We start from the raw sequence: 26,641 nt of genomic DNA, 5'->3' as shown, positions 1-26,641 counted from the left end.
GACTTTCTGACCATATATCAGAGGGAGGATCATCTGCTTCTGGACAGTGGTTAACCCCGGGTAACTGAAACCATGGAAAACAAAACTGTGGATAAGGGAGATTACTATAGTCAGGACTAGAAACAACCCAAACATCTGTCAGTAGGAGGATAGCTAAACATATTGTAGTATATTCCTTATACAGTGGCGTACTGCTCAACAATAAAAAGAAACTCACCATTGATACACGCAACAACACAGATGAGTCTCATAAACACTATACAGAGCAAAAGAAGCCAGACACAAAAGAATATGTCCTGTGATTCCATTTATATGAAGTTCTAGACTAGGCAAAACTAATCTCTGGTGAAAGAAATAAAATAGTGATTGTGAAAGGAGGGAGGAAAAAAGGAGGAGGAACTGACTGAGAAGGGTCACAGGGGTGATAGAAGAATTCTATATCTTGGAATGGGATATTTGTTACATGGTTATATGCGTTTGTCAATACAGTGAACTCATAATCTGTGCGATTCACAGTATGTAAATTCTACTTCATTAAAAAAAAAAACCACGAGATACCATTTCTTACTTGTCAAGCTGGCAAAATTCAAAGGTTTTATGATATATCTGTTGGGGAAGTTGAGGGAAAACAAGGAATGCAAAATACTGTAACTCTTTGGAAGTTTATAAATACATATATTCATGTACCATTGATTCTAGGAATTTTATCCCAAAGATATGCTGGAAAGAATATAAGAAGATATTTATACAAGGCTATTCACTTTAGTACTATTTGTAATGGCAAAGACCGGAAGTAACCCAAATACTCATCGGTAGGGTGGCTGATTGATTAACTTATAGTACATTTACACAATGAGTTCTATGCAGCTGTAAAAAGAAATGAGAATTATCTGTATACTACTATGGAGTGATTACAAGAATGTATTTTTAAGTGAAAAAAGCAAGGTAGAGGAAAAAGTATATTGTACTCTACCATTTATTTAAGAAGAGGGTAAAATATGAATATATGTACATATTTGCTTCATATTTTAAAAACCCGGGATTAACCACAAAAAAGTTAATGATTCCCTATAAGGGAAGAAGGAAATAGGACTTAAGGAACAGAAGTAGAAGCTAGAGTTGTTGAGTGTACTAGTTTTGTAGATTTAACTTTGGAACCATGTAAATCGTTTTTAAAATTATAAAATTGAATTTTAAATATCCCTAAAGCCTTGAAAGTAAAATGAAACAAACCTGATTTTGGTTGCAAAACCATACTGAAAGGAACTATTTCATTCCAGGTGACACTAAAACAATAATTTGACCATGTATCTCTAGTGGGGATGTAATCTAAAAACAAAAAGGAATTACCAACAAAAGGCTTTAAAACTGTTTTCCATAATCTTATTATTAGTGGTAATTTTGCATAGATACTCAATCACTGTTTTAGGTGATGTGCGATAAAAGCAAATAAAAAAAAACTGTATTGGTATTGTTGAGAGCCAGGATCATCAGTGTAAGCAGAAAGATAAAGGTGGATAAGGTTAGGCAGAAATGTTATAGTCCTGAATTTCAATTGAAATGTTGTATGAACTTCTGTTGTGCCCTAGCTCCATCCTCTAATAAAAGGGCTTAAAAATAATGACCAACCTGGTAGTAATGAACAGACCTCATGCCCATATTGAGGTTTCTAAGTAGCTCAATTTAAAGGAACAAGGGCTCCAAAAAGAAACAGCTGATAGCAGTTTTAAAGCAGGACATGTATAAATGAGCCTGGAAGAACATCTTATTGTATGGGAAAGCAGGGGAAGCTATCAAAGGCTGGTGGCGTTTTGTCAAAAGAACAGTGAAGCCAACTTATTAAGCTCCCACTGGCCAAAATGGGACAATCTGAGTATCAATAAGGATCGAAATACATTAAATATGTTTAAATTTAAAAGTTCAAAGTAATAAAGCCTGCTTCTCCCTCTCCCACTCCCCCTGCTTGTGTTCCCTCTCTCGCTGTGTCTCTCTGTCAAATAAATAAATAAAATCTTTAAAAAATAATAATAATAATAAAACAAAACCTTCCCTGGTCATCCTTGATAGTTACTTGGGAACCAAGTTATTTTTTTCAAATGGTAATTAAAGTGGAGAAAATCAAGCATTTCTCCTGCTTTTCTTATATGAATTGTGCTTTAGGGTAACTAAATAATTGATGAGGGGAACTTTATTTTTATTGTATTTCAACTAATAAAAGAAAAAAGAATGATCGCTTTGAATATCACCTTTTTGCAGCCCCTGAGTTAGTGGATCTAAACAAAGATCATTCATGGTGTCTAATATCACAAAAAGAGAAGCAGCCAGGCATTATATGGCTCTTGATAGAAGTACACAGCACTGCCTATGAAGCAGTCAAAAAAAAAAAAAACATTATCTAATCAAGCCTCTAGATCTTATTAGCAGTATGTGAAATAACAGGGCACAGAGGAACATCAAATGACATCATGGGAATGCAATCAGCAAAATCCAGATAGTGGGGAACTGCAGGATAAACAACCCAGTTTATTTAATAACAACAACAAAAATTATAAGGAAAAGTTTTGAAAAGAGGAGGACCAAGTAGATTAAAATAAATTTAAAAGGCATATCAATCAATCACCATATATGCCCCTATACTGATACTATGTTTTCACAGCACCTGGAATAACAGGTGCTTAACAAATAGCTCATTGATTATGCATACAGAAAGGCACACACTCCCTTTTCCCCACTGATTGCTGAAGTTGAAATAATATGTTGCTTTTTTCTGCCTAATTACAGGTTATAAACTCTAGGCTTGGTGATTAGGCACATATTTAAAAGCAAATAAAATAATTTCTATTACTCATTATTGTTTTATTATCATTTTACTGATGTGGTTGAAAGCTAGCTTTGATAGATTTTATTATCTTTATTCAAAGTCTCTATATTACAGAGTTGTGTGCTTTTAATTGCCAAAACTTAATCGGTTATTTATTTCAGATAGCAGAACTTGTAGCGACTGAATTTTTTGACCAGGGAGACAGAGAGAGAAAAGAACTCAACATAGAGCCTGCTGTAAGTATGAGCCCTTGTTGGTAGGAGTTACTCAAATACACTTGTTCAGGGTAGACTTCTTACACTGTCTATGGGATCTTAGGAACACAATTTCTTTTCATTTTAGTTTTTAAAACATTTTTCTTATTAAAAGAATTACACATGTTTATTACAGAAAACATAAGCAAATAAAAGATAAAAAAGACTCCTTGGGTCATCATACTGTACCTACTTTTTTGCAATTTGTTTTTTCTATTTAAATATCATAAGCTCTTTTCATTCTAAGAGAGGCTCTTATGAGTATTATTTATAACGATCCCATGAAATAGACGGAGCCATAGTTTACCTACTTGCTTTGGTGGTCATGTCTGCAATGTTCACTAGGACCAGTGGCACTTTGATGAACGTCCGTGTTGCTAATGTTTCTGTGGCAGTTTTCATTATCTTGTTAGGGTAAATTCCTGGAATTGCTCTGTTGAAGGGCAGAGATTTTTAAAGGTTTTTGATACCTACTGCCTGTTTTACATAGAGTGTGGATCTCACAGACAAGAAAAAGATTCTTCTCAAACCGCTTCTGGCTTTTCTGGAATGAGTTTTTCCTGAAAATGAAGCATAGAGTCTTTTTTTTTTCAATTGAAATGGACATTTATTGAGCCCATATTAAATGGGACATGGTCATGACCTCCCCTGTGTGTACAGTTCCATCCACTCCGCTCTTTAACCTCAGCTGGGGACATGCTGTGTCTCGCTAGTCTTTCACAATTACTCCGTGTCCTCTAATGTAATGGTAGGCTCATTCAGAGGCTCAGAAACTTCTTAGAAAGTGGTGGGTAGCAGAGTGATGATCACAGCTAATGGGGAATTTGCTTCATTTTAAGCAAGCGTTGAGACCGACTCATTGCTTCCCATGGTGGTGCTGGGATCCTCTGGCGCTCCAGCCATGATCTCCTGGAAATAAGCAGAGTGACATCTGCATAATCGTCACTCAGAAAGCTCTCCGAGAATTTAATTGTAATCAGCTGTGGCCTCAGTGGCTTCTTCCACAAAGCTGAGGATGTTCGACTCCCCATCAATAGACAGTTCAAAGCTGTGTGTTCTCCAAATACACGTCAGTGGTCAACTCTAGGTCAGTGGTCGAGTCTAGATTAGTGATCAATTCCAGGGGTAGTGTGGGAAAAGTCAGCCAGGATGAAAAAGGCAGAGAGGATCAGGGCCTCCCTGAGCCTGGTGCTGGCAGGGAGTGCGGGAGACTCATGGAGGAAGGAGACAGATACGCAAGTGTCTGGTCTTCCTCAGCTAACCCAGTGATTCATGTTTTTGGAGCCAACTTGCATTGTGTTCTTTGAGTAAATGCAGATCTCTGTGTGTGTGTGTGTGTGTGTGTGTGTGTGTGTGTGTGTGTGTGTGTCTGTTTCTGTGTTTGTATTTTCAGGATCTAATGAACAGGGAGAAGAAAAACAAAATCCCGAGTATGCAAGTTGGGTTCATAGATGCCATCTGCTTGCAACTATATGAGGTATTTATATGGAAACTCTAGACTTGCTAAACTTAGACTGTGTTATGAATTAAAACCTCAAGTAAGTTGAAGCGATTAACACTAGGCTTTTTTTTTTTTTTTTTTTCTGATGAACATGCTGTTTGCATTGAATAAAGAACACATTTTATATTTGATTTTTCTCAAAAACTTTAATTCATCAATGTATAACTATCTGTTGAGTGCCTACTCTGCGCTAGACTCTAGCAAACTGATGTAGGAATACTGAAAAGAATTACATGTCACTGTTACCTTCAGGAGGGATACTGTGCATAATCTATGTCAACATATTCTTTTAAGGCTAGGCCTAAGTAAAGAAAAAAAATTACCCAACTTTTTCTCACTGTATAGTGTAGCTTTAATATTGTTAAAATTTTTATGAGGATGTAAAGGAGATAGCTGGACAAGTATTACAAGTTCCCATTTCCTTACACCTGCTGGCTTGGGATTTTTATTTTTTAGGTAAAGATATTCTCCCTAAAACATCCAGTTTGCTAGTTTAGATGCTTATTCCCAAAGTACAGAAAGTAGACACTATCCTTGTTTCTAAAGTTTAAATAGGAAACTACCTTAAGTTTTAATTATTTGGGAAAACCACATTTATCATAGTTACCATAGAATGTCAAGACTCAAAGAAACCCTGAAATCTTCTAATCCAGGCATTTCACAATTCAGTAACTTTGTTTTCCCCTACATTTCATATGTATGCATGGATTTACTTCATTTGAATCTGCTGTTAAATTCTATGTAATATTGATACATACTTTTACTATTATTTATTACAGAAGTAAAATGTTCTCATTGTAGAAAACTCAGAGAATTATAATTCCACTACTCAGACAACTACTGTTAATATATTAGTGTATATGCTTTATGAAATTTTTGCATTTTTTTCACTTAGCAAATTTGCTTTTTGTAATTCATAATACATCCTAATGTGTATTTTTCCATGTCATGTGTGTTTCTGTGATATTTTTAAAGGCTGCAAAGTAGTAACAAAGTATACCTAACCCTGTTGTTGGGTATTTAAAGTTATTTTCAGAGTTTCTGTATTACAAAGAAACCTGCAGTGAACATTTTTGTATCTAAATATGGGCGGCACTATAATTGGTAAGTAATAATACCATGCAGAATTATAAATTAATCTTTATTATGATCTTAGATACAAGTCGCTATCATAACTCCATAAGGTTACTTTGGAATGTACGTGTGTGCTCTCTCAGCACATACTCCTTGTCTGTACCGATTAAGAGAATTTGATCGTAAATGATCTGCATATTTGTTCACAGAGCTTTTGAAAACCCCAACAGTGGGCCTGCTGGTGAAGTGAGTGTGAGATTGCGGCTCTTGGGGATGGGCATGGGCCCGGCAAGAGGGCTTATTTCCTGGACGCCTTCTAGTTGTTTGCTTTCTTTTTCTTTCTTTAGGCCCTGACCCACGTATCAGAGGACTGTTTCCCTTTGCTGGATGGCTGCAGAAAGAACAGGCAAAAATGGCAGGCTCTCGCAGAACAGCAGGAGAAAACACTGATTAACGGAGAGAGCGGCCAGGCCAAGCGGAACTGAGCAGCCCGTTCACACCGCGTTCAGGTTTACAGATGGCACGTTCGGCAGTATGTCTAGTTTTGCTCTACACTGTACAGATTTAGTGTATACTTTGCCACTGCTGTATTTTTATTTTTGCACAACTTTTAAGAGCACAGCATGACATGTTTTTAGGGGACTATTACATATTTTCTGTATATTTGTTTTATGCCACTGATCTGAGATTATCAACGACACCCACTCACTCTTAGCACATGGACAAGAGCTCTGTGATATTTTGTGTACTGCAGAGTGCAAGTTAAATTCTTGCTCTGAGGTGGTTTTTTTGTTGTTTTATTTTGGGGGAGTTTTGGGGCTTTTGTTTTTTGTTTTTTGCTTGAGGGTTTTAAATAATTGTTTTTGTGTTTTCTGAATTACCAATCTTTTAAAGAATGTTTGGAATCTTTTCATTCTCAAAAATAGTCTAGGAGCAAATTGAATGTATTCTGTGACATTTAAAACCTTCATAGGATAGAGAAAAGTGCTGGCCTAGTGGATTTTAAGGGGAAAGGATAATATTTGTCAACAATGTATTACCTTAACAAAAAAAGTTAAAACTCTGAAACAAATGGCAAGTACTGTAAGGCAGTATTGTAAAGAAAAGGTATTGTTTAATTGATGTGCTGTTTTTGTTAGTGAGCACGAAGGGGAGAACTCTTTCATTTCAGTACATACGTCTATCCAAAGACTACCCATAAAATCACTGCAATCTATCCTATCTGATGGAAAGCAGGGGAAACCTTAGGAGAAGACACTGATTTCACGGACTTCATGGTCATGGACTTTACTGAGGGATGGGTGTGATCCAGAAATGGAATGGCCATATCTATCTGTCAGTGAAGAGAAACATTCTGTTGGTAGCTTCTTCTGAGAGTCAGTGTTTTGAATATTGAACTTCCTTTTTAAAATAGCTTCCTTTTCGTTTTTCTTACAAACCATAGTTTATAAGTGAACAGTTTAAGTCTCGACAGAAAACAGAATAAAAGTGATAATTGGAGCATTGACCTGAGGTGAGATATGACTGCAGATAAAAGGTAAAATGAATCGTTATTTTTTTTTGTCAAAGGAAGTCATATTGGGGTCAAAAATTAAATTGAGGGAGCAGGAAGGTAAGAAAGCTTAGGCCTGAATGAAACTTAAGAGTATTGAGTTTGCATCTGAGAAACTGCCATATTTCAATTTCTAGGACTAGTCAACTCAGAATCACAGAGGTTGGGGGGTGTGCACTAAATGCTGACCCTGAGCTTAGAGTTGTTGATACTTATTTCTCATAGCTTTTAGCACATTTAGAAAATGTTAACATTGTCTTAGATTTTTAGCCCATTTGAGTGGATTCCCACTGATCATGTGCACCCTAAATACACATTTATTCATTATTGAAGAAGCAGATACTGAATCGAGCAACTGGTTCAGGAAAGGAAAATCTGTTCCAAACATGTGGAAATGTTTGGACTCAGGGAAAGTAGGAAGAGAGGTATTTGTCTGATTTGTTAACCACCAAAAAAAGTTTCTGAGTTTCAATCACTAAATTGGGTAGAAAATCTCTCGGGGACATGGCGCAGCATCCTCAAAGAACTTTCACTAAACATATTGTTTCCCATTCATACTGTTTTTTCTCTAAACTGCCTAAAATTCAACATATTCATTACATTTTTAAAATTCTGAGTGTGAATCTTACATAATGTGATTTTATTCTTACCATTCAGGTAAAAAAAAAAAAAAGGCAAAACAAATTGTATTGCCGTTACTTTATAGTGGTAAAGTGTAGTCTAGGAAGTTACCAACTGTTTGTTGTTATATGTGCAATTGTTGTAATACGTGTATCTTCAGGATGTTACTCGATTTTTATTTGATGTCATATAGGTGAGATCTATAAAGTTGCCTCTTGGTGGCACTGGTGTGTAATTACACAGGCTGTCACTAAAATAACTTATCTATATACTGGTATACACCTATGCATGCATACATAATTCCTCAGTATAGAAAAATTGTTTCAAGAATAGCAGTCTTTATTAACCTTATTATCATACACCTTGTGATTTAGCAGTTATGCTAAAATCTGTAATCATATACTTTAGTAGTTTGTTTAGACCCATCTAATATGTCACTGAGATATATGGAGGTTTTGTATGTGTGTCATTTTAACAAGCAAGAAGATCTATGTAGATTAGAAATTGTTTGGTTTACCTTTAGATAATGGTTTATTTTACTTTTCTAGTTTAACAATTAAAAGAAGTTGGGTAGCGCCATGCCTATTCTATTGTTGCAAGTTTTAGTTCTTATAGAAGAAGAGTACTTCTTTAAGACCAGTTAGTTGGTTCAGATAATTTTTACTTTTTAGGAAAATCATTCCATACATAGATTATCTGGTACATGGGCACAAATCGAAGCTTTTGTTCTTATGTGAATATTATTTTTCAGTATCTTCCCAAGTTGGAAAAAGTATATTTATAGTCCTTCCTCCCCTGCTCTATATTTATATTACCCCATAACTAGTAAGAAGTTGTTCTTTTTCTAAATTAAAGTTGTTACAGCTGAATGACATATCATTTCATTTCCATTTTCAGCCCAAAAAGTGTCCACTATTTTACTAAGCTGTTAAAAGATGTCTGTGAAATTGCCTGGCCTTATATTTTTCACAGGATTGGCCCTCACCAGTGGCCGTCCTGTGTGAACTTGTGGGGGTCACTTAACCTCTGTGTGCCTGAACAAGTGTTACTAGAGGAGTTATGTTTGGGCAAAGCCTCTGTCTTCACGGAGGATGTCACAGAAGGCGGCCACTGCGTCGGCGCCCGTGGGCCCTGCAGACCACTGTCAGAAGTGGGATATTGGGCTAGGGAGCACTGTATCTAATCCCACATGTCACTTCCTGTGTTTCAAAGACTGAAAAAACACAATACATTTATTTGGTTTCTCATGCAGATCCCTAGTGAGTATGAGATTTTGAGTACCTTGCCTCAAGGTACAAACTCTGGAGAGTGATATTGTCACCGCTGATTTCTTAATGGTGAAGAATAGTTTCCTTAGATAGGAGTACTGAGATTAGGAAGTGTATGAAAGTATACTGGGTATCTTGGGTTCTGGGAGGACACTGGCCACAGATCTGTTCTTGCCTAGAGGTAAAGTGCCTTTATTTTCAGCGTAGAGCACAAATGTTAGACCTACTCCAATTTGATTTTCAATTTTTCTGTGTTTTTCACCAGATTTTACTCCTAACACTTGATAGGCCATCACAAGCTGTGCTGTTGTTTTGTTTTGTTTGTTTTGTTTTGTTTACGAGTGATTTTAAGATGAGAAGAGGAAAAGGTGAAATTGCTGTCCTCCCCTGTGAATGACTGTAGTTGAAATCAGGTGGTATAATTCAATTGCTCAGTGTCAGACATGCGACAGTCAACCGTTTATTGAGTCCCTGCGAAACGTCAGGCACTGTGCTCCACCGTGGAGACAGAGCAGTGACCTCAAGGAGCCCACCATCTGCAAAAAGGGCTAGATGAAAGACTTACCAGCTTCTGATCCTGCCAACTGAACCTGAAAATATAGGGTACATTATATCACTTGCATTGTTATCTATAACATGTGTATTATATACAGTTTTCCAAGGACCTTCTTTTTTTCCCCCTAAGGACCTTCTTTACCTGGAACTTACTCAGAATCCGTCCGTGAATATCCTGTCTTCTTACAAGTATGCATCATTTACCCTGTTGATAGCTTAAAGAACACCTTATGTAAGGAGTCATGTATTCTACTATACAGAGTTTTTTTTTTCCATATGCTAGCCAGGTAGAGATTACTCAGAGTTCTTTTAGATTGTTCAGTTGTACACAGTTTTGGACCCCTTCTGCTCCCCTACAGGGAGCAAGGAAGAAAGTATTAAAGCTCACTTTAATGACCTTGCATATGTTTCTCAAAAGCCTGAGTAAACATGTCTTAATAAATGTCATTGAAAGCAGTGTAAATAGTTGAAAATATAAATTTCTATTACGGTTTAAGAAAAGAAAACCTTATGAATCATCACTAGCCACTGTTAATATCTATTTGTATTCTTATACCTTTTTCAATATATTTGAACAAATATATAGTTTCTGGCACTATTTTTGTACTAGGATAAAGGAGTTACTATGTATATTATGTTTAGCTTTTAAGTCCTTTTAAATAATTGTGAATGTTGATTTCTTGTCTTCTCGCCCACCATGAGAAACATTTCCGACGACTCTCCTATGACGAAATCACTTTAAAGGAACACCTCCCCACCTATGATCCCCATAAAATCAAGAGACGGTCAGGGTGGTCTTCTGTTGTGCAAACTCTTCACCTGTCAGTTGTTTACTCATTTTGCTATGCTTTGTAAAAATAAAAAGAAGAATGAACAAGTAGGTATGAGTATTGTGTGATTATTAGGGGAATTTTAGGCAGGGAGAATGAGCCTAATGGCTTGAGAGACTTTAGGCAAGCTAACCTGTGGTCATATTAGCTGAAAAAATGTGATTTAATCAAATCCTTTCCTTAACCAAGACTCCTCTCAGTAACAGTCTTCTTTGTATTAACATCCTTTGCTACCTGTCTGAAGGCAACATTTTCATACCTTTTTCACTTCAAGTTCCTGACAGCTCCATGGAGGGTGATTATTACCAGCCCCTTGTTGCAGGAGGAGCTAAGGTGGACGAGTTCCATACTTGCCAAAGGGCATGAGCTGGATTCGAGCCCAGATGTGTCTAGTTTCAAAGCAGGTATTTATTCCATTAACTTCCCTTTTTGAATTTTAATTGTAAAAGGTCTCAAAGCCATTCTTAGTGGATCAGATGGGCTATCTAGAAGCATTAGAGGTAAAATTTCCCTGGCCCAGCAGGTTTGGTTTTGTTTGGGTTTTTACTGTTAACATTCCAGAGTTCATCTGATGATAGCTAATGTCAGGCCTTCACAGAACCACAGATACCACCGTGCTTCAGAGCTGCTAATGTAGAGGCGTGGAGGTATAATTAAATTCAGAATTTTTGATTCATCATTTAGTTTTGCCACTAGACAAGCCCTCTTCACGTGAGACAGAATATCTAGGCTATGCCTAATTCACAAAACTAAAGACAAAAATGAAATGAAATCTCATGTAAAATAATAGTTTAGATCTCCTGTCCAGTAGGGGGCGCCAGAGTTCCTGATTATTTAAAGTAGTAATCCCTTACTGGGTACAATGAATAAAACTGCTTTTTAAAAAATTTTTACTAACTAAAGAAAAGCAAAATGGAAATAATCAATAGAGAATTAATTCTTGCTTATTGTTCTTTGATCAGTGATCATTTCATCAAGATGTTCTCCAAACAATAACTGATCATCTGAAGTCTCTGACTGATACTCAGTATTCCATCCATGGAGACATCACCCCTTTTTGTAGAAAAAGGAAGCGTTTGACAACTCTCTTGAATTCACATTCTTGCTATTAGCTGTGCTGCCTTCTCAGCAAACAGGGATTCCTATGTTTGATCTATGCAAATGTCAGGATATGATTTTCTATTTTTAAGGCACATGACATTAAATTAACAGAAACTCTGAATTTACAGAGAATATTCCCTGATTGTAAGCTATATTCAGCCTTGGCAAACAAACAAGAACTATGTTTCCAGTTCACAAACCGCTTTTTCAAAATAAACGTTCACAAAAGTTATGAATGGAATCAAAATAATTATTTGAAACCAAAAGAAATCTAATTAAATGGCATGCATGATTTTTCTCTCTGGCTTGCCTCATTTTAAGTGTGTGTGTGTGTGTGTGTGTGTGTGTGTGTGTGTAAAATATACAGAACTAAGTTGTCTTTCTCAGTCATCTGACAGCAATCCCAATGGCACTTTTTAGGCTTCCTCTTTCTAAATTGCCATGTAAGGGACAAGTTTGTATGACCAAATGGCAGGGGGGAAGCAATTAACGTAGACTGTCACAATAGCTTTCAACCTTCAAATCCCCAATATTAATTACTTGTAAAACCATATTTCACTTCTTATCACTGTTTCCCCTTACCCAACAGGAGTGTTGTTAGGCTTTATCTAACACCGGTCTAACATACGCGGGAAGAAACAACCTTCACGCTTTACCAGCCAGCTCTCTGAAATTCAGGAGTTCTCTGGTCTCACTGATCTGCCTAGCCCAAGGAGGAAAGACCTAAAACCTGGCCAGTGACTGCCTCAGCTACAACTGCGCCGCTCACACTGCGCGCACGCAAGCCAATAGGACTAGTTTCTAAGGGTGTTCAACCCTCAGTCTGTTAGAATAAGTTATAAATTTCTTGGGCGATGAAGGGGAGACTGTCTTATTCCCTCTTTCTTGAAACCCCTGTTTCTCTTTTTTCTATTCTAGCTCCATCCTCTAGGCCTTCAAACATACTTGATTCTCCTGTGGCCCTAAGAACACCTGCTATAATCACACAGCCCTCCTAAGCTACCAGCACCTCTGCATCTTTCTTGTCCTTTGAAGGTACTCGACAAATACTGAGTGAAAGAATAGATGTCCATGCTTTGCCACCTGATACAAAATTGAATTTTTTATAAAGAAAGGGGAAAATAATCCCAGTGAAGGGAAACAAAAACCAATACAGAGTTTTTAGGAATTCTCAGTTGGACAAGAGGTGAAATTTAAGATGAAAAAACAAGCTGAATAAAACAATTTTTAGGAAAAAACATTTGTTTTCTATTGTGAAAAATAAGTTAGCTATCAGACTTTCATTAATAAGTTGATAACCATTAGTGGTGTTACTCCGAGTGGGAGTTTTACCATATTGCTACAAACCAAGGAAAGTTCATAAAGGCTAGAGCCCAGTGATCTTCCAGAGAAGATTTATACTTAAAAATAAATAAGCAACAGTTTGCATTCCCAACCAACAGTCTAAGAGGGTGCCCCTTTCTCTGCATCCTCACCAACTGGTGCAGCCACTCTGGAAAACAATATGGAGGTTCCTCAAAAAGTTAAAAACAGAGCTACCCTACAACCCAGCAACTGCACTTCTAGGTATTTATCCAAAGGATACAAAAAGAGTGATCCGAAGGGGCACACACACCCCAGTGTTTATAGCAGCAATGTCCACAATAGCTAAAATATGGAAAGAGCCCAGATGGTCCATTGACAGATGAATGGATAAAGATGTGGTATATAAATACGATGGATGTTACTCAGCAAGAATGAAATCTTGTCACTTGCAATGATGTGGATGGAAGTGGAGGGTATTATGCTAAGTGAAATAAGTCAGAGAAAGACAAAGACATATGATTTCACTCATGTGGAATTTAAGAAACAAAACAGATCAATATAGGGGAAGGGAGGGAAAAATAAAATAAGATAAAAACAGGGAGGCAAACCATAAGAAACTTTTAGCTATAGGGAACAAACAGGGTTGCTGGAGGGGAAATGGCGGGGGGGGATAGGGTAACTGGGTGATGGGCATTAAGGAGGGCACTGGATGTAATGAGCACTGGGTGTTACATGCAAGTGATGAGTCATTAAATTCTACTCTTGAAACTAATAATACACTACACGTTAACTAAACTGAATTTAAATAAAAATAATAATTAATTAATTAATTAATAAGCAAACAAAATCAGCAGAAGATGCTCATTCATTCACAAATAATTGATTCTCTACTACATATCCAGCTGGGGTAAACTAAACAAGCATGGCCTCACAGAGCTTCTAGCCCAGTGAAGACTACATACAAGGGACAGTTCTATCTATGCACTGAGGGTGGGGAGTGGAGAGTACTTAGTTCCAACCTGAGGGCTCACAGTTGGCTTCCTTAATGGTGGATATCTGGTTTAGCTAAGTGAAAAGGAAGGAGAACATTCCAGGCAGAAGAAACAATATGTGAAAATCTAAAAGCAGACTAGAGAAGTTGAAAGTCTTCCCACTATTTATTCAAATACTAATTATGAATGATGATTAAAACTATTTATAAAGTATTAATATAATACTTAAATATTATATATAACATATATAATACATAAATATTTATAAATGTATAAAATAAAGCGAATGGGCTTTAATAAATGTATATTTGAACTCTTAAGAAGGAGAACTCCCCAGAGGCAAAATAAAGCTAATTAAAAAACAAATCAGTCAGCTTGTGAACTGATACTGTCAGACCTAGGAATATTTGCAGAACTATATCATGAAGGGCGTTTAATACCCACCCAAGCAGGAAACAGGGTATTTGGGTAATGGCTTTCCAAGTAAGGCTGAAACATTTGAAGAGTTATGCCCTCAATGAACATTAAGATGGGGGGGGGGGGCTTGGGGGGACAGACGAAATCCACTGGGATACTGGAAAACAAAGGAAGCATGCCTGTCTTAATCTGGGCTAATAATAACATTGGGTCCATCCTCATTAACACAGATTTGATGTTTGAGTATCATCCAGGACTACCCAAGTTAGACTGTAATCACAAAAGAAGTCTCGGGCCAGTAATATCCCAGGACACCTGGCAAAAGCAAAGGTAAAATGTCTTTGGAAAAACATAACCCCAAATAGACCCATAAAATTTCTATAGAAATTATGCCAGTAAAGACAAATTCCTAATTCATAATTGCAAAACACATGAGGAAACAATTCACAATGCATGAAGTCAGAAGCCACAAGACTAGGATCAGATCCCCAAGAAATTCAGACAATAAAACTCTTTGATAGAGGCTGTTGGGAGAAATCATTAATACCTCATTCTTATATTTCCAAATGAAGGAACACCCCTAAAACCATACTCTTAGCCTCTTGTTCCACCTCTAAATCAACTCAATCAGATACCCAATTGGAGGGTGACGGCCACATCACTCCACAGACCTTAAGTGGTTTAAGTAAATCTAATAAAAAGCAGTGAATGCTGGGGATTTGTTTCTTTTCTTTACCTTTCTAATCCCGATCCAATGTAAGACGGAAATCCTAGGTAAGTGTCTGGATATGTGGCCTGTCTCAAGATCTAACCTTCTGAAGGGGTGGGGGTGAGGCAGGGAATGTTAGCAAACCCATTTAACCGTAGCATGTGCTCCAACCTGTATATTTGCTTCAGACCCCTCATTTACCTAACCATCTCCACAAAGCGCCACACCAGAGCATCACAAGGTTTTCTCGGAGTGCTATGCCTATCTCCTGTAAGGTATTTCTAGACTGTCATTCTGCAATATCAATGGGCCTTTTCAATCAATGGCTTCTCCTGCTTCTAATCAATGTGGTAAATCTGCTTTCCCGGGTCTGTCAAGGACTGTGCTGTTCGAGGGACATAATGTACAAGGCAGAACATTCTTCTTACTCACCTGCTAGAGGCTGTATAGAAGGCAGGAGCGAAGTCAACATTGAATGAGATCCCATTTTAGGGAAGAATGCAGTAAATATGGCCTAAAGAGTTCAAGAAAAGCATAGTTGTAAGGTATGTTGTCCTATTTTGTATTATCAAATACTGAAAAGCAAATTTAACAAGACCAGAAGTTATCATTCATACTTTTCTTCTGCCTATTCTAAGACTTGCGTTTATGCTGATCGCCACCTGATGATGGGCAGTTCATTGACAGCCAGGATTCGTAGGCGGTACAATGGTTGTGACTGGGGCAGAAATAATAATATAACCGATATAAATAAATGGTATCAGGAAACTGCAAAAGCAACAAGATACTATTTTCATAGAAACAGGTCCTAAAGAGCCACAACATCGTGAGTATAACAGAGTTGCTCTTTTCTTCTCTCAGTGGAGATTATGAAATTCGGGAGGAGGAGCACATTTGACAATGAAAAACACAAGCAGGTGGCTCCTGAACCTGAACACGAGGAGACGGTACCTGGACACTACTGGTGGCGACTGATTTTCACAATTACTAACTGGACAGTGAAACATGTCAACATCCCTTCTGTACTCCATTTTCTAAAATTTTCCTTGAAAAGTCATTGTAGTAGTTTCCTATTGCTGGTGTAAGAAATTACCACAAATGTATGGATTTAAAACAGCACAAACTTACTAGCTTACAGTTCAGGAGATCAAAAGTCTAAAATGGGTCAGCACAGCTGCATTCCTCCTAAAGGCCATTTCTTTGCCTTTTTGAGCTTGTGGCTGCAGGCACTGCTTACTTCATGGCCTCTTCCTCCATCTTCAAAAAAAAATTTTAATTCTGTCTATATTCCTTTTAGGTAAGCAAAAATTTATATAATAAAATAGATTTTATGAGGTTTTTGGAAGATAAAAACAAAATGTGTTAAGTGCCCAGCCAGCACAGGAAGTGCACTAGGAGACTAGAAGACCACGATTATTGTCACTATTATCACGATGATGATAATGATGAAAGATTTCCATCCCAGAAGTTAAAATAAAAGTTTTTATTCTTATGAAGAGAAAACTTGACTATTGAAAGCACATCCAGAATGAGTTAAACTTAGATTGTGCTTTGCCATTTACCAAGCCCTTTCACACACGTGACCTTATCTCATCTTGCCCACAATTCTGTGATACAGGCATTATTTTCATTCCTGACTTTCTGGTGATGAAACTGAGTCTCAAAGACTCAGTTGCTTCACCATTGGTAGTCTGCGGAATTGGAATTGCCACCGGAACCCAAGTCTCCCCCATCACATCTGCCGTACTTTGCATTACAAAATAGTTCTGCTCTCTAACAGTTCCAACTGGTCAGGCTTTTATTATGTAAATCGGTAATTTTCAAAGTGTGGTTCCTGGACCAGCAGCACCAGTAACACCTGTTGAAAATGCAGATGCTCAGGCCCTGTGCCTGATCGGCTGAGGGTCAGGCTGAGCAAGATTAGTTTCTTATAAGCCCTCCAGGTTATTCTGATGGACGCTGAAGTTTGAGAACTACTGATCTAAAACATTGCTCTTTTCTTCTAACTGCTTACAATCTCGAGATTAAAGACCTAGCCACAAAAAGCCATTTAAGTAATGATTCAGCGATTAACACTTTTATTAGAGAGACTCCTAGAAGTCTCTTTGAACTTTGTTCTCTAATTATTTGGCTTTTTTATCTCAACAAAAGTACAACATATTCCATCTACATAGGAAAGAGAAAAGTAAAAGATTGAATTTCAACAGGACAGAAGTAAGATAATAATGATGGTTTCCAATCATCTAATGATGGACACCTGGGCTGCTTTCATAGTTGGACTATTATAAATAATGCTGCAATAAACATTGGGGTGCATATATGCCTTCAAATTTTTTATTCTTTGGGTAAATACCCAGTAGTGCAAATTCCTGGATTGTAGGATAGCTCTATTTTTAACTTTTTGAGGAACCCCCATACTGTCTTCCACAGTGGCTGCACCAGTTTCCATTCACACCAACAGTGAACGAGAGTTCCTTTTCCTCCACATCCTCACCCAACAATTGTTTCTTGAGTTTTTGATTTGAGCCATTCTGACAGGTGTGAGGTGATATCTCATATGGTTCTGATTTGCATTTCCCCGATGATGAGTGATGTTGAGCATCTTTTCATGTGTCTTTTGGCCATGTGGATGTCTTCTTTGGGGAAATGTCTTCATGTCTTCTGCTCATTTTTTAATTGGATTATTCGTTTCTTTGGGTGTTGAGTTGTATAAGTTCTTTAATATTTTGGTTACTAACCCTTCATTGAATATGTCATTTGCAAATATCTTCTCCTATTTAGTAGGTTGTATTTTAGTTTTTTCCTTTGGTGTGCAAAAGCTTTTTATTTTGATGTGGTATATATATATACAATGGAATATTATTCAGCCATAAAAAGAATGAAATCTTGCCATTTGCAATAACATGGATGGATCTAGAGACTGTAATACTAAGCGAAATAAGCCAGTCAGAGAAAGACAAATACCATATGATTTCACTCATATGTACAATGTAAGAAACAAAACAAATGAGCAAAGGAAAAAAAAAGAGAGAGAAATTAAAAAACAGACTCTTAACTATAGAGAACAAACAGATGCTTCCTAGAAAGGAGGTCGGTGGGGGGGATAGGTGAAATGAGTGATGGGGATCAAAGACACACTTATCTTGATGAGCACTGAGCGATATATGGAAGTGTTGAATCACTGTATTGTATACCTGAAACTAATATAATTCTGTATGTTAACTACACTGGAATTAAAATAAAAAAATAAGCTGTGGGGTAAATAAATAAAATGATGGTTTCCAGAATTTCCTCTCCTTCCATATTATCTACAGTTGCTTAAGCAGGATCTTGAAAGATCCGATCCATTATCAGTCCTCTTCCTCCTCTGCATAGATCATATGCTTGGAGAGCACTTAATTGCAGCAGGCCGGAATGATGACAATAAGTCCTCTCACAGCTGGAACAAAGATGAATTGGATGTGGCATGCCCTAGGTCGAGAGGGGCAAAGGGAGAGCTGACATTTTATATGTTATAAATACTGCTTACTGGTTATTCACCAAATTGTTTCTAGGTCTGGGAGTAAGGGCGAAGGTTATTGTTCTGATTTATCATCCATGTCCTGATGGGTTGAATCAACATCCAGGAGCAATTTGGGAGGGCAAAGATTCCTGCAGGTTGCCACACCAGAGGTCGGACGATCACTGTTCATTATCAGAACCAAGGGACCAGTCCAGCTTCGAAAGAGGCTCTGGGGAAGACAGGCAAAAAAGCATCCCTGAGGAAAAGTAGTCTGTTCCAAGTTTATCACAGACAGTAAGCATTTCAAAGGAGATTTAGAAGAGGAGGTGAGGCTAGCGGTGCTTACCCAAATCCAGGGTAAGGCTGGTCCCCGCTCAGCCTTAGACCTTCCTTGCTGCTCTAGTTTGGAGCCTCTTCAAACCCTGGGGTACACTCCAGATGGGAATGGGGCTATTCCAACTCTTCAAGGAAAGAGCTCTACCCCAGCCGGGGAAGAGAGCCTGACGACTGTCCTGCCACAGGTTCAGTGAAACATCCTCCTGCCCTGAGCCCTGCACCTTAGTCGGCCCACAAGAGCCTTAAAGCCTGTGTCCTGGGCACCACTGGAAGGTGATTTCATGCCTAAAGAGGACCTTTCTGTAGAATGACCAGAGGACAGTTCTCTGCATTATAGCAAGGCCTTCTAGCAGAGAGGTGGGAAGGAGGTGAACATTTATTGAAGCAGTAACTATGCACCAGGCCTTTTCCATATACTAACTCATTTTATCCTTATAATGAGCTCATTAAGTAGATAATTTTATCCCCATTTTTCAGACAAGAAAACAAAGCAGAGAAAGTTGGGTTCCTTACTCAAAGTCACACAGCTGGCAGTTGATAGAGCCAGAATATGCACTCTGGTCTGGCTGCAAAGTTCCTGTCGATGCTGTCACAGCGGAAGGGGCCCAATGGGCTCACCGCCTGCCTCTGAGCAAAGGTCACTGCAGGCCTTCCTGCGTGAGCTGTTGCCCCCAGATCAACGGGGATCACAGTGTGGACATCACCTGTGCCATCTTTGTTGGCCCGCAAACATACATCCTAATCACGCGGCCCTGAGGGAGAAGCATTGCGCACTTCTCCCACCACCAAGCGAGGGGATGGAGATCAGAGCCGGGGGGGTTTTCTCATGGGTGATCCTTACTTATTCTATCTACTCCTCTTACAGAACTTCCAGACCTCTTTCCTTCACATTACCCCCCACACACGCCAATTAAACAGAAAGCCATCATCAATTTTTTTTTGGTTCTCTTACATGAGAAAAAAAAAAAAAAGGCTGAGGTGAATATTTGATTGCAAAGGAGGACAAACAGCATTTGCTGCAATCTGCTTATTTCAGCATAATCCTCTAAGTGCTCTTTTATTTGCCCTAAACAAGCTTGATATACAACACAGTCATAACCATCAATGATATTTCAGCCAGTTAATCATTCATTAGGCTATCTAAGTCAGAAATTCCCATTTTCAAGTTGGCCCAACGGACCTCTTTCAGAAACGGACTCCTTTCTTCTTGGAATATATACTTTTTTTTGGAATATATAATTTATTATTTCCCACTGGGGATTTTAACTATGATAGGATAGTGAGGTATTAACTAACACTTCCCTTTGTATTTACCGACTACAATTACATCCTTCGTTTTACAAGCTATTTGCCAGGACAATTCCGTGTCAGAATCCATTCCTCCATACCAGGGCAGGGTTCCTAGGCAGCACTAACTCAGGCTGCTACTTGCCAGGCAGAGCACACAATATGGAATGGGATAGGAGGAGAGCATTTGTAGATGGCCCAGGGTGTTCTGTCATGGCCCAGACCTAGGAAGGAACAGAGCTGTGTGTGTGAGCTGATTTTACTATGGGCATTTGGTCATCAAATCTAATTGAGGAATTTTGCCTAAGGGGTGAGTATGTGCCTACACTGCAAGAGTGGGGCATCAGCCTCCGGTATATTCTTATATTTAGAAATAACCGTTATATGGTGCTTTATCTTCAACACGGAGAATACAGGGGTCTGAGAAATAGTAAAAGTAAAAGTTGCCCTGATACCACCACTTCCTACCCCAGCTCTGGTCTCTATGAGTTAGGAACGCTTATTTCCCAAGAGGCCAATGGACAAGGAAAGAAGTCACCATCCTGGCAAGAATAATTAAGGACAGAGTATCAGAAGATAGGGCTGCTCTTATAGCCGCCACAGTGTGAGCCAGAGTCCCAGGCTCCTCAGGGCAAGTCCCTAAGGCAAGGCAAATCTAGAATGGGGAACAGAAGAGAGAGATTATGAACTCAGCTGTCACCCCAAGGATAGCTGCCTGCCTGGGGCTATTAGCTCATCCCACTAACCTACTTTTCCCCAGAGAAAGAGACCAGTCAGAATCCTAGAGGAACTGTTCCCAGATGAAGTAAACTTATTATATTAAGCAAGTTGACCCAAGCAGTGCAAGAAGTAGATTTTAGTGGATGCTGTGGTGTACTGACAAGATTCACCTCTCGCCCTAGCCACGGCCACCTCAAGACCTACACACGCCCCACCAAGGCACAAAGGCACTCACTGTCCAGGCTGACTGTCAGCTCACAGCTGGGCCAAGAAATTATCCGAGGCCTAAGGGAGCTGCCTGGCTCATGGTTCTCTCCGGGGGCAACCTGTGTCCTGTCCCTGGGCAATGAGGGTTCAGAACAAAGACCCAACCCTCTCGTCTGAGTGAGGCACAACTCTGAAGGGCTATTCAGTTCCAGAATTCCTCAGAGGACTGGTTAGGGACTTGGTTGCTGTGGCAGAGCAGACCAGCTTCTCCCTGCTGCCCAGTCCTGCTGCCTCCACTCACAGGGGTTTTCCCAAGAGCATTCCCCAATAAGCTGCACTGAATTATCTGTCTTCAAGTCTGTCTTTCAGGGAGCCCAACCTAAAATAAATGTGAAGAGTGGCAATTCCTAAATGAAGGGATTATTGAAGGTTATCTCCTTTTTGCTTATCTGCATTTTCTGATTTTCAACAATAAACATAAATTACTTCTGTAGTAAGAGCTATATATGCATACATGCACACTGCATATATAACAAATTTCTTAGAGTCATTAAGTTCAGAGGAAAAATAGCCATTTAGGTGTGATCTACAACATACAAAATGAAGAGGAGACATTTGGAGGAAAGAATATTTTATCACACTGTTATTTAAATTTGTATTTTTCTAGTTATTAGTGAGTGTGAATAAATATTTCCTGTTTAATGACCAAGAAAATAAAATTAAGAGGAGAAAAAAACCAAAACAGATAGATTTTATATATTAGTGAAAAAAATTTTGGTAACAGACAAAAGAAAAACATCTAGAAACAAATAATTGATTGAAACTAACTCAAAAATATAAAATATGTATAGTATTTATAGTAGTAAAAAAATTATAGTATATATAATATACATATTACATGATATGATTATATATATTATATTATTATACTATACCCTTATATATACTATTATAATTAAAGGAATTAAATTGCTCTTTTAAAACTTTTCCCATAAAGAAGACAAAAAGGATCTGTCAAGCTCAGACAGATTCACAATGAGTCCTATCAAATTTTTAGAGGAAAAATAATTATTGATGAAGACGTGGCTAAGGTACTCTTATATACACTGTTTTAGGGAGCGTACATTGATATACCACTTTGAAAAACTTATTTGGTATTATTTTTTCCCCTATTTTTAAAATCTGTTTTAAGGGTTTTTTTTAATCCAAGTTTCATATGCACATTTGTCCTCCAGCAGCTTCTCAGAAAAGATGTTTATGAGATAAATTTTTTGAGACACGTATAACTGGAAAACATCTGTAGTCTATCCTAATACTCAGTTGATAGTTTGGATAGAATTCTAGATTAGAAAAATAAGCAACAATTTCCTTTATATTTTGAAGGCAATGCTCCTTGATCATCTAACTTCCAGCATGCTGTTGAGAAATTTAAACCCATCATGATTATGATGTGTATGTCACCTGTCCCTGCCACCTCACCCTACCCCCCAGAATCACAGAAATTTATAAAATTATTTCTTTTTCCCCACATACATGAGATTTCACTTTGTGCCTGAGTGTGATCCTATTCTCACCCACTGTACTAAGTACTTGGTGGGCCTATTCAATGTGGAAAATATCATCTTTCATTTGGGGAATTTTCTTGTGACTTACATGCTGCATGGCTTCCTGCCTTCCATTCTTCAATTCTGAATTTCTGTTTCTCAAATGTTATGACTCCTAGACTGTTCCTCTAATTTCCTTTTCTTTGTCTTTTTAATATATTTTCTGGGATGTTTCTTTATCATCCAGCTCTTTTATTAAGTATTTCATTTCTTCCATCATATTTTTAATTTCTAAGAGCAGTTTCTGATTCTCTGTTCAATTTTCATGGCATCCTATTTTTGTTCCAAAGAGACATATTCTCTTACATTTCTGAAAATATTAATGAGAGTTACACTCCTACTTTTATTTTTGAAGTTTTATTCTTCCCACATAGATCTAAAATCTATCATCCATTTGTTTTGCTCTCTCTCTCTTCCATATTAGAGATTTCTTTTCTCAAATGTCTCCTTAATTAAATGTTCGTTTTTCAAGGTCTGTGACTAAAGGCCTGGTGAGCTTGTCAACTGTGAACTTCCCTTTGGGTGATCTAGGTGGGCCATTTGTTGGGGAAAGTGCAATGACATTTTCTTCAGGTCTTTCTTCATGGTCTGGTCAGATCCCCCAGAGTTCTAAAATCTTGTATAGAGAGTAAAGGCCTGGCTTCCGGCGGTGTTCTAAAAAGTGAATAGGGTGGATCTCTCGATATTTAATAGGCACACATTCAATTAATCTTCCTGTTTCTTTACAGTATTTGTGTCCTCAACTGTGTCTACTTTTCCTCAGTCAGTTCTGTGCTAGCTTCTCTGGAGAATAATTCGGCTGGCTGTGAGGAAAAATTGCTCATGGGCTTAGTATAGAGAAGGCGATTTGAGAATTTAACTGCTTCTTTAAACACTTTCAATCAATTCACTATTATTTCAGCTAGCTCCTTTTGTCCCATCTTCCAGAGACACCAATTATGGGGCCTTTTGAAGATTCTGCAGTATAAATTAAGTTTGTTCTCTGATTCCTTCCCAGCACCCCTTACCCTAAGTTAGGTTTGGCTTTCTCAGTCCTACCAAGCAGTTTACCATTCATCCATTTACTTTCCAGATTTAGAAATTTTACTGATGTTGTCTCATCTTCTCTTTTCCCCATCTCTGTGTATTTTTGCCTTCTTAAAAGCTTTAGTGAGATTTTAAAAGGAAACAAAATTAGACATATGCATTAGAACTATTGTCTTTACTAGGAAATGTGACTAAAAAAATGAAGATGCACAGAGCCTATTACTCAGTAATTTCATTTACAGGTAAACTCTTGGTACATGTGTACCAGCAGCAATGGGCAGAGATATTCATAGCTTTATTGACATATCAACAAAAAGTAACTCATGGATGAGTCTTAGAAACATAATGGTTAGTTCTTTAAAAATTACAGAAGGGTGTATACAGTATGAAATAAATTTGTTCAGTTCAAAATAAAAAATCCTAAACATGTATTGCCAGTTACTGATATCTTTAATATATCTAACAAAACTTAAAAAGGCAAAGCAATGATAAACATAAAAAAAAAATTAAAGCAGTAGTTACCCTTGGTTGGAGAGAAACAGAGAGTTAAAATTGGGGATGAAAATAAGGAGCTTCAACAGTATTGGCAATTGTTAAGAGTCCTGAGAAGCAAAACCTGATGCAAGAATCTGAGTGTAAGTAGGAAGTTATCCCAGCAGATACTGGTAAGGGAGTAGAGAAGTCAAATGGGAAGGGAAGGAAGAGAGAGGAAGTCTACACAGGTAAGTTATAAGCAGATTATTACTGTGAGCAACCGAGGCTCAATATCACTGGGGACCTCTTAAACGCTGTAGAGAATACATGTCAAAGTCATCCCACCTGAGGGACCAAGAAGCTTAGATATCTACCTACCGGCTCCTTCCCATTATTACTTGAGGGTTGCTCCTGATGGCTTCCTTCCCTGGCACATCCAGCATGTCCTGCTTGCAGGGGCTGAGCATGGTTCTTGACCAGAGGAAAGCCTGCAGGCAAAGCCTCTCAGGTGCTCAAGGCAGAGAGCCACTGGGGACTAGTGAGCACTAAGCGGGGAGGCCTCCCACAGTACTATTCCACTTTGTAAACTAGGAGTGGCTAAAATGGGATTTATTTGGTTATTCTTCGTAGTATGTATGTGAAGTGTATACTTTCATATCAACGCTAATGTTAATTAAGAATATTAAGTAAACCTGTACATGTTTCTTGAATGCCCGTTTTGTTCTTTGCAAGATGTTTGTTAGAAATGTGAACTTCATGATACGCTTCGTTTTCACTGACCTTCTGCTCACTTGCAGGAATGGGGCTGTAGATTCCCTGGTGTCACTGGGCCCTAATCCGTTCTCTGAACAAGCTGGCCTCCACTGCAGGAGGGCTGTTGTAATTCCGTGTAAATATGGTCATTTATAAAGCAGCAGGAACTGATTTGCAAGAACTCTTAAGACAGTGTATTTTAGGAACACAACATGTTGTGAAATTCAATTCAAGTTATGTGCCTGTTTTTGTATTATATGGATCATTTTTACATAGTAAGATTTTGGCATTTGGGGTTTTAGAACTCATACGACATGGGCTAAGACAACTTTTTGGATCATAATTAATTCAATTCCCGATTATGCTATTCCAAGCAGGAACAGTTCTATAAAATCCTCTTTTCTGCGGCCAGCATATTACAGTGTTGTTTACTGAGCCAGATGAATTTTAGGCTGTGCTTACGGAGCAGGGTCATTTAATGGACCAAGGCAACAATAGCTGACCCCTGGCTGTTACTGAACCATACGCTGCAGCTGGACTTCAGGAGGGGAATTTACTAATTTGTCCTGGGTTACACAAACAGGCCAAAGTCGCCCTAATTGATTTTAGAGAATTCTTTCCGACTACTCAAAATCATTGGAGCCAATAGCTCTGTATGAAGTCAGCTATATAGACAACACATATTTATTGATTAAATTACCCCTTTAATACGTCAGCTTAAAAAACAAAAACTTTGAAAATAGGTTTCAAAAAAATTTCAGTGCCTACAATGACAAGCATACCTGTATTCTTTGACAAAAAGTCTGACTTAAACCACTATGTTAAAACAATGGAAAACACTCTTTACAAAGGAACTGACAATTTACTAGCTTGAAGGTCCTTCATTTTCCTCTGAACAATACAAGCTCATCATTCTACCTCTGAAGGCGAGTCTCCATTTACACTCACGATAAACTGATCAGAAATTATGGAATGAGCTGTTTCAGAAGAGCTCCTAAGAACTGACTGTAGAGGTGGGGATGTAAGCAGAATAGAGGAGTTGGACAGAGAATTCACTATCTCTCGCACTAACCCTGTCTTTATTTAAAATTTTGATATCTTGGGGTGTTTGGGTGGTGCAGTCAGTTAAGTGTCTGCCTTCGGTTTAGGTCATGGTCCCCGGGTCCTGGGATCAAGCACCACGATGGGTTTCCTGCTCAGTGGGGAGCCTGCTTCTCCCTCTCCTCCCGGCTCCTGCTCTCTCTCGCTATCTCTCTCTCAAATAAATAAATAAAATCTTAAAAATAAAAATAAAAATTTGATATCTTGCTCATCGTATTTGTTTCCATTAATATTTATTTTTTTTAAGGTTTCACTAAAATATTTTTATCTTGAGTGCTGAGTATTCTGGCATCCTTTTTCATTTTGCTCTTAAGGCGAGTGCCTCACTAGCTCCGCCCTAGTCCCAGTCCTGAGTGAGGGGTGCCAGGTAATGATGTCTGGCCCTCACCTGTGCCTGCTAAAGCAGACTATTACAGCAACATAGAGGCGGGTGACTAGGAAGGTACTGCACTCTCCTCTCATTGTGGGTCGAAAGTATGGGAATTCTAGGAACTAGATGAAAACTAAGGGTAGGAATATTATTCTGGGGTCATTTAAAAAGGTATCCTGTCCAAAAGGATGGTCTGAGAGGATTAAAGACAACCTAGCAGCTGCAGGCAGAAGCTGAAGGGCACCGAGGATGAGGCACTGC

General features: G+C 38.2%; 1 protein-coding gene across 5 annotated transcripts in view; it reads left to right on the top strand.

Moving 5' to 3' along the window:
• Positions 1 to 10,526, top strand: part of PDE5A (phosphodiesterase 5A) — a 143,496-nt gene extending 132,970 nt beyond the window's left edge. For 3 of the 5 annotated variants that reach the window (XM_036091774.2, XM_036091779.2, XM_078069185.1), the window contains exons 19-21: positions 2,983 to 3,057; positions 4,469 to 4,552; positions 5,998 to 10,526. In XM_036091774.2, coding sequence (XP_035947667.2) covers positions 2,983 to 3,057; positions 4,469 to 4,552; positions 5,998 to 6,135 — 297 coding nt within the window. In that variant the 3' untranslated portion in view covers positions 6,136 to 10,526. The remainder of the gene's footprint in view (positions 1 to 2,982; positions 3,058 to 4,468; positions 4,553 to 5,997) is intronic. The other 2 variants (XR_013446442.1, XM_078069184.1) reach the window with 2 other exon arrangements.
• Positions 10,527 to 26,641: the final 16,115 nt, after the last annotated feature.

The sequence above is a fragment of the Halichoerus grypus genome, chromosome 3 (genome assembly GCF_964656455.1).
Source record: "Halichoerus grypus chromosome 3, mHalGry1.hap1.1, whole genome shotgun sequence".
Taxonomy (NCBI): Eukaryota; Metazoa; Chordata; class Mammalia; order Carnivora; family Phocidae; genus Halichoerus; species Halichoerus grypus.
Note: the sequence above shows the minus strand (reverse complement) of the source record. Positions and strands in the feature narration are given on the sequence as shown.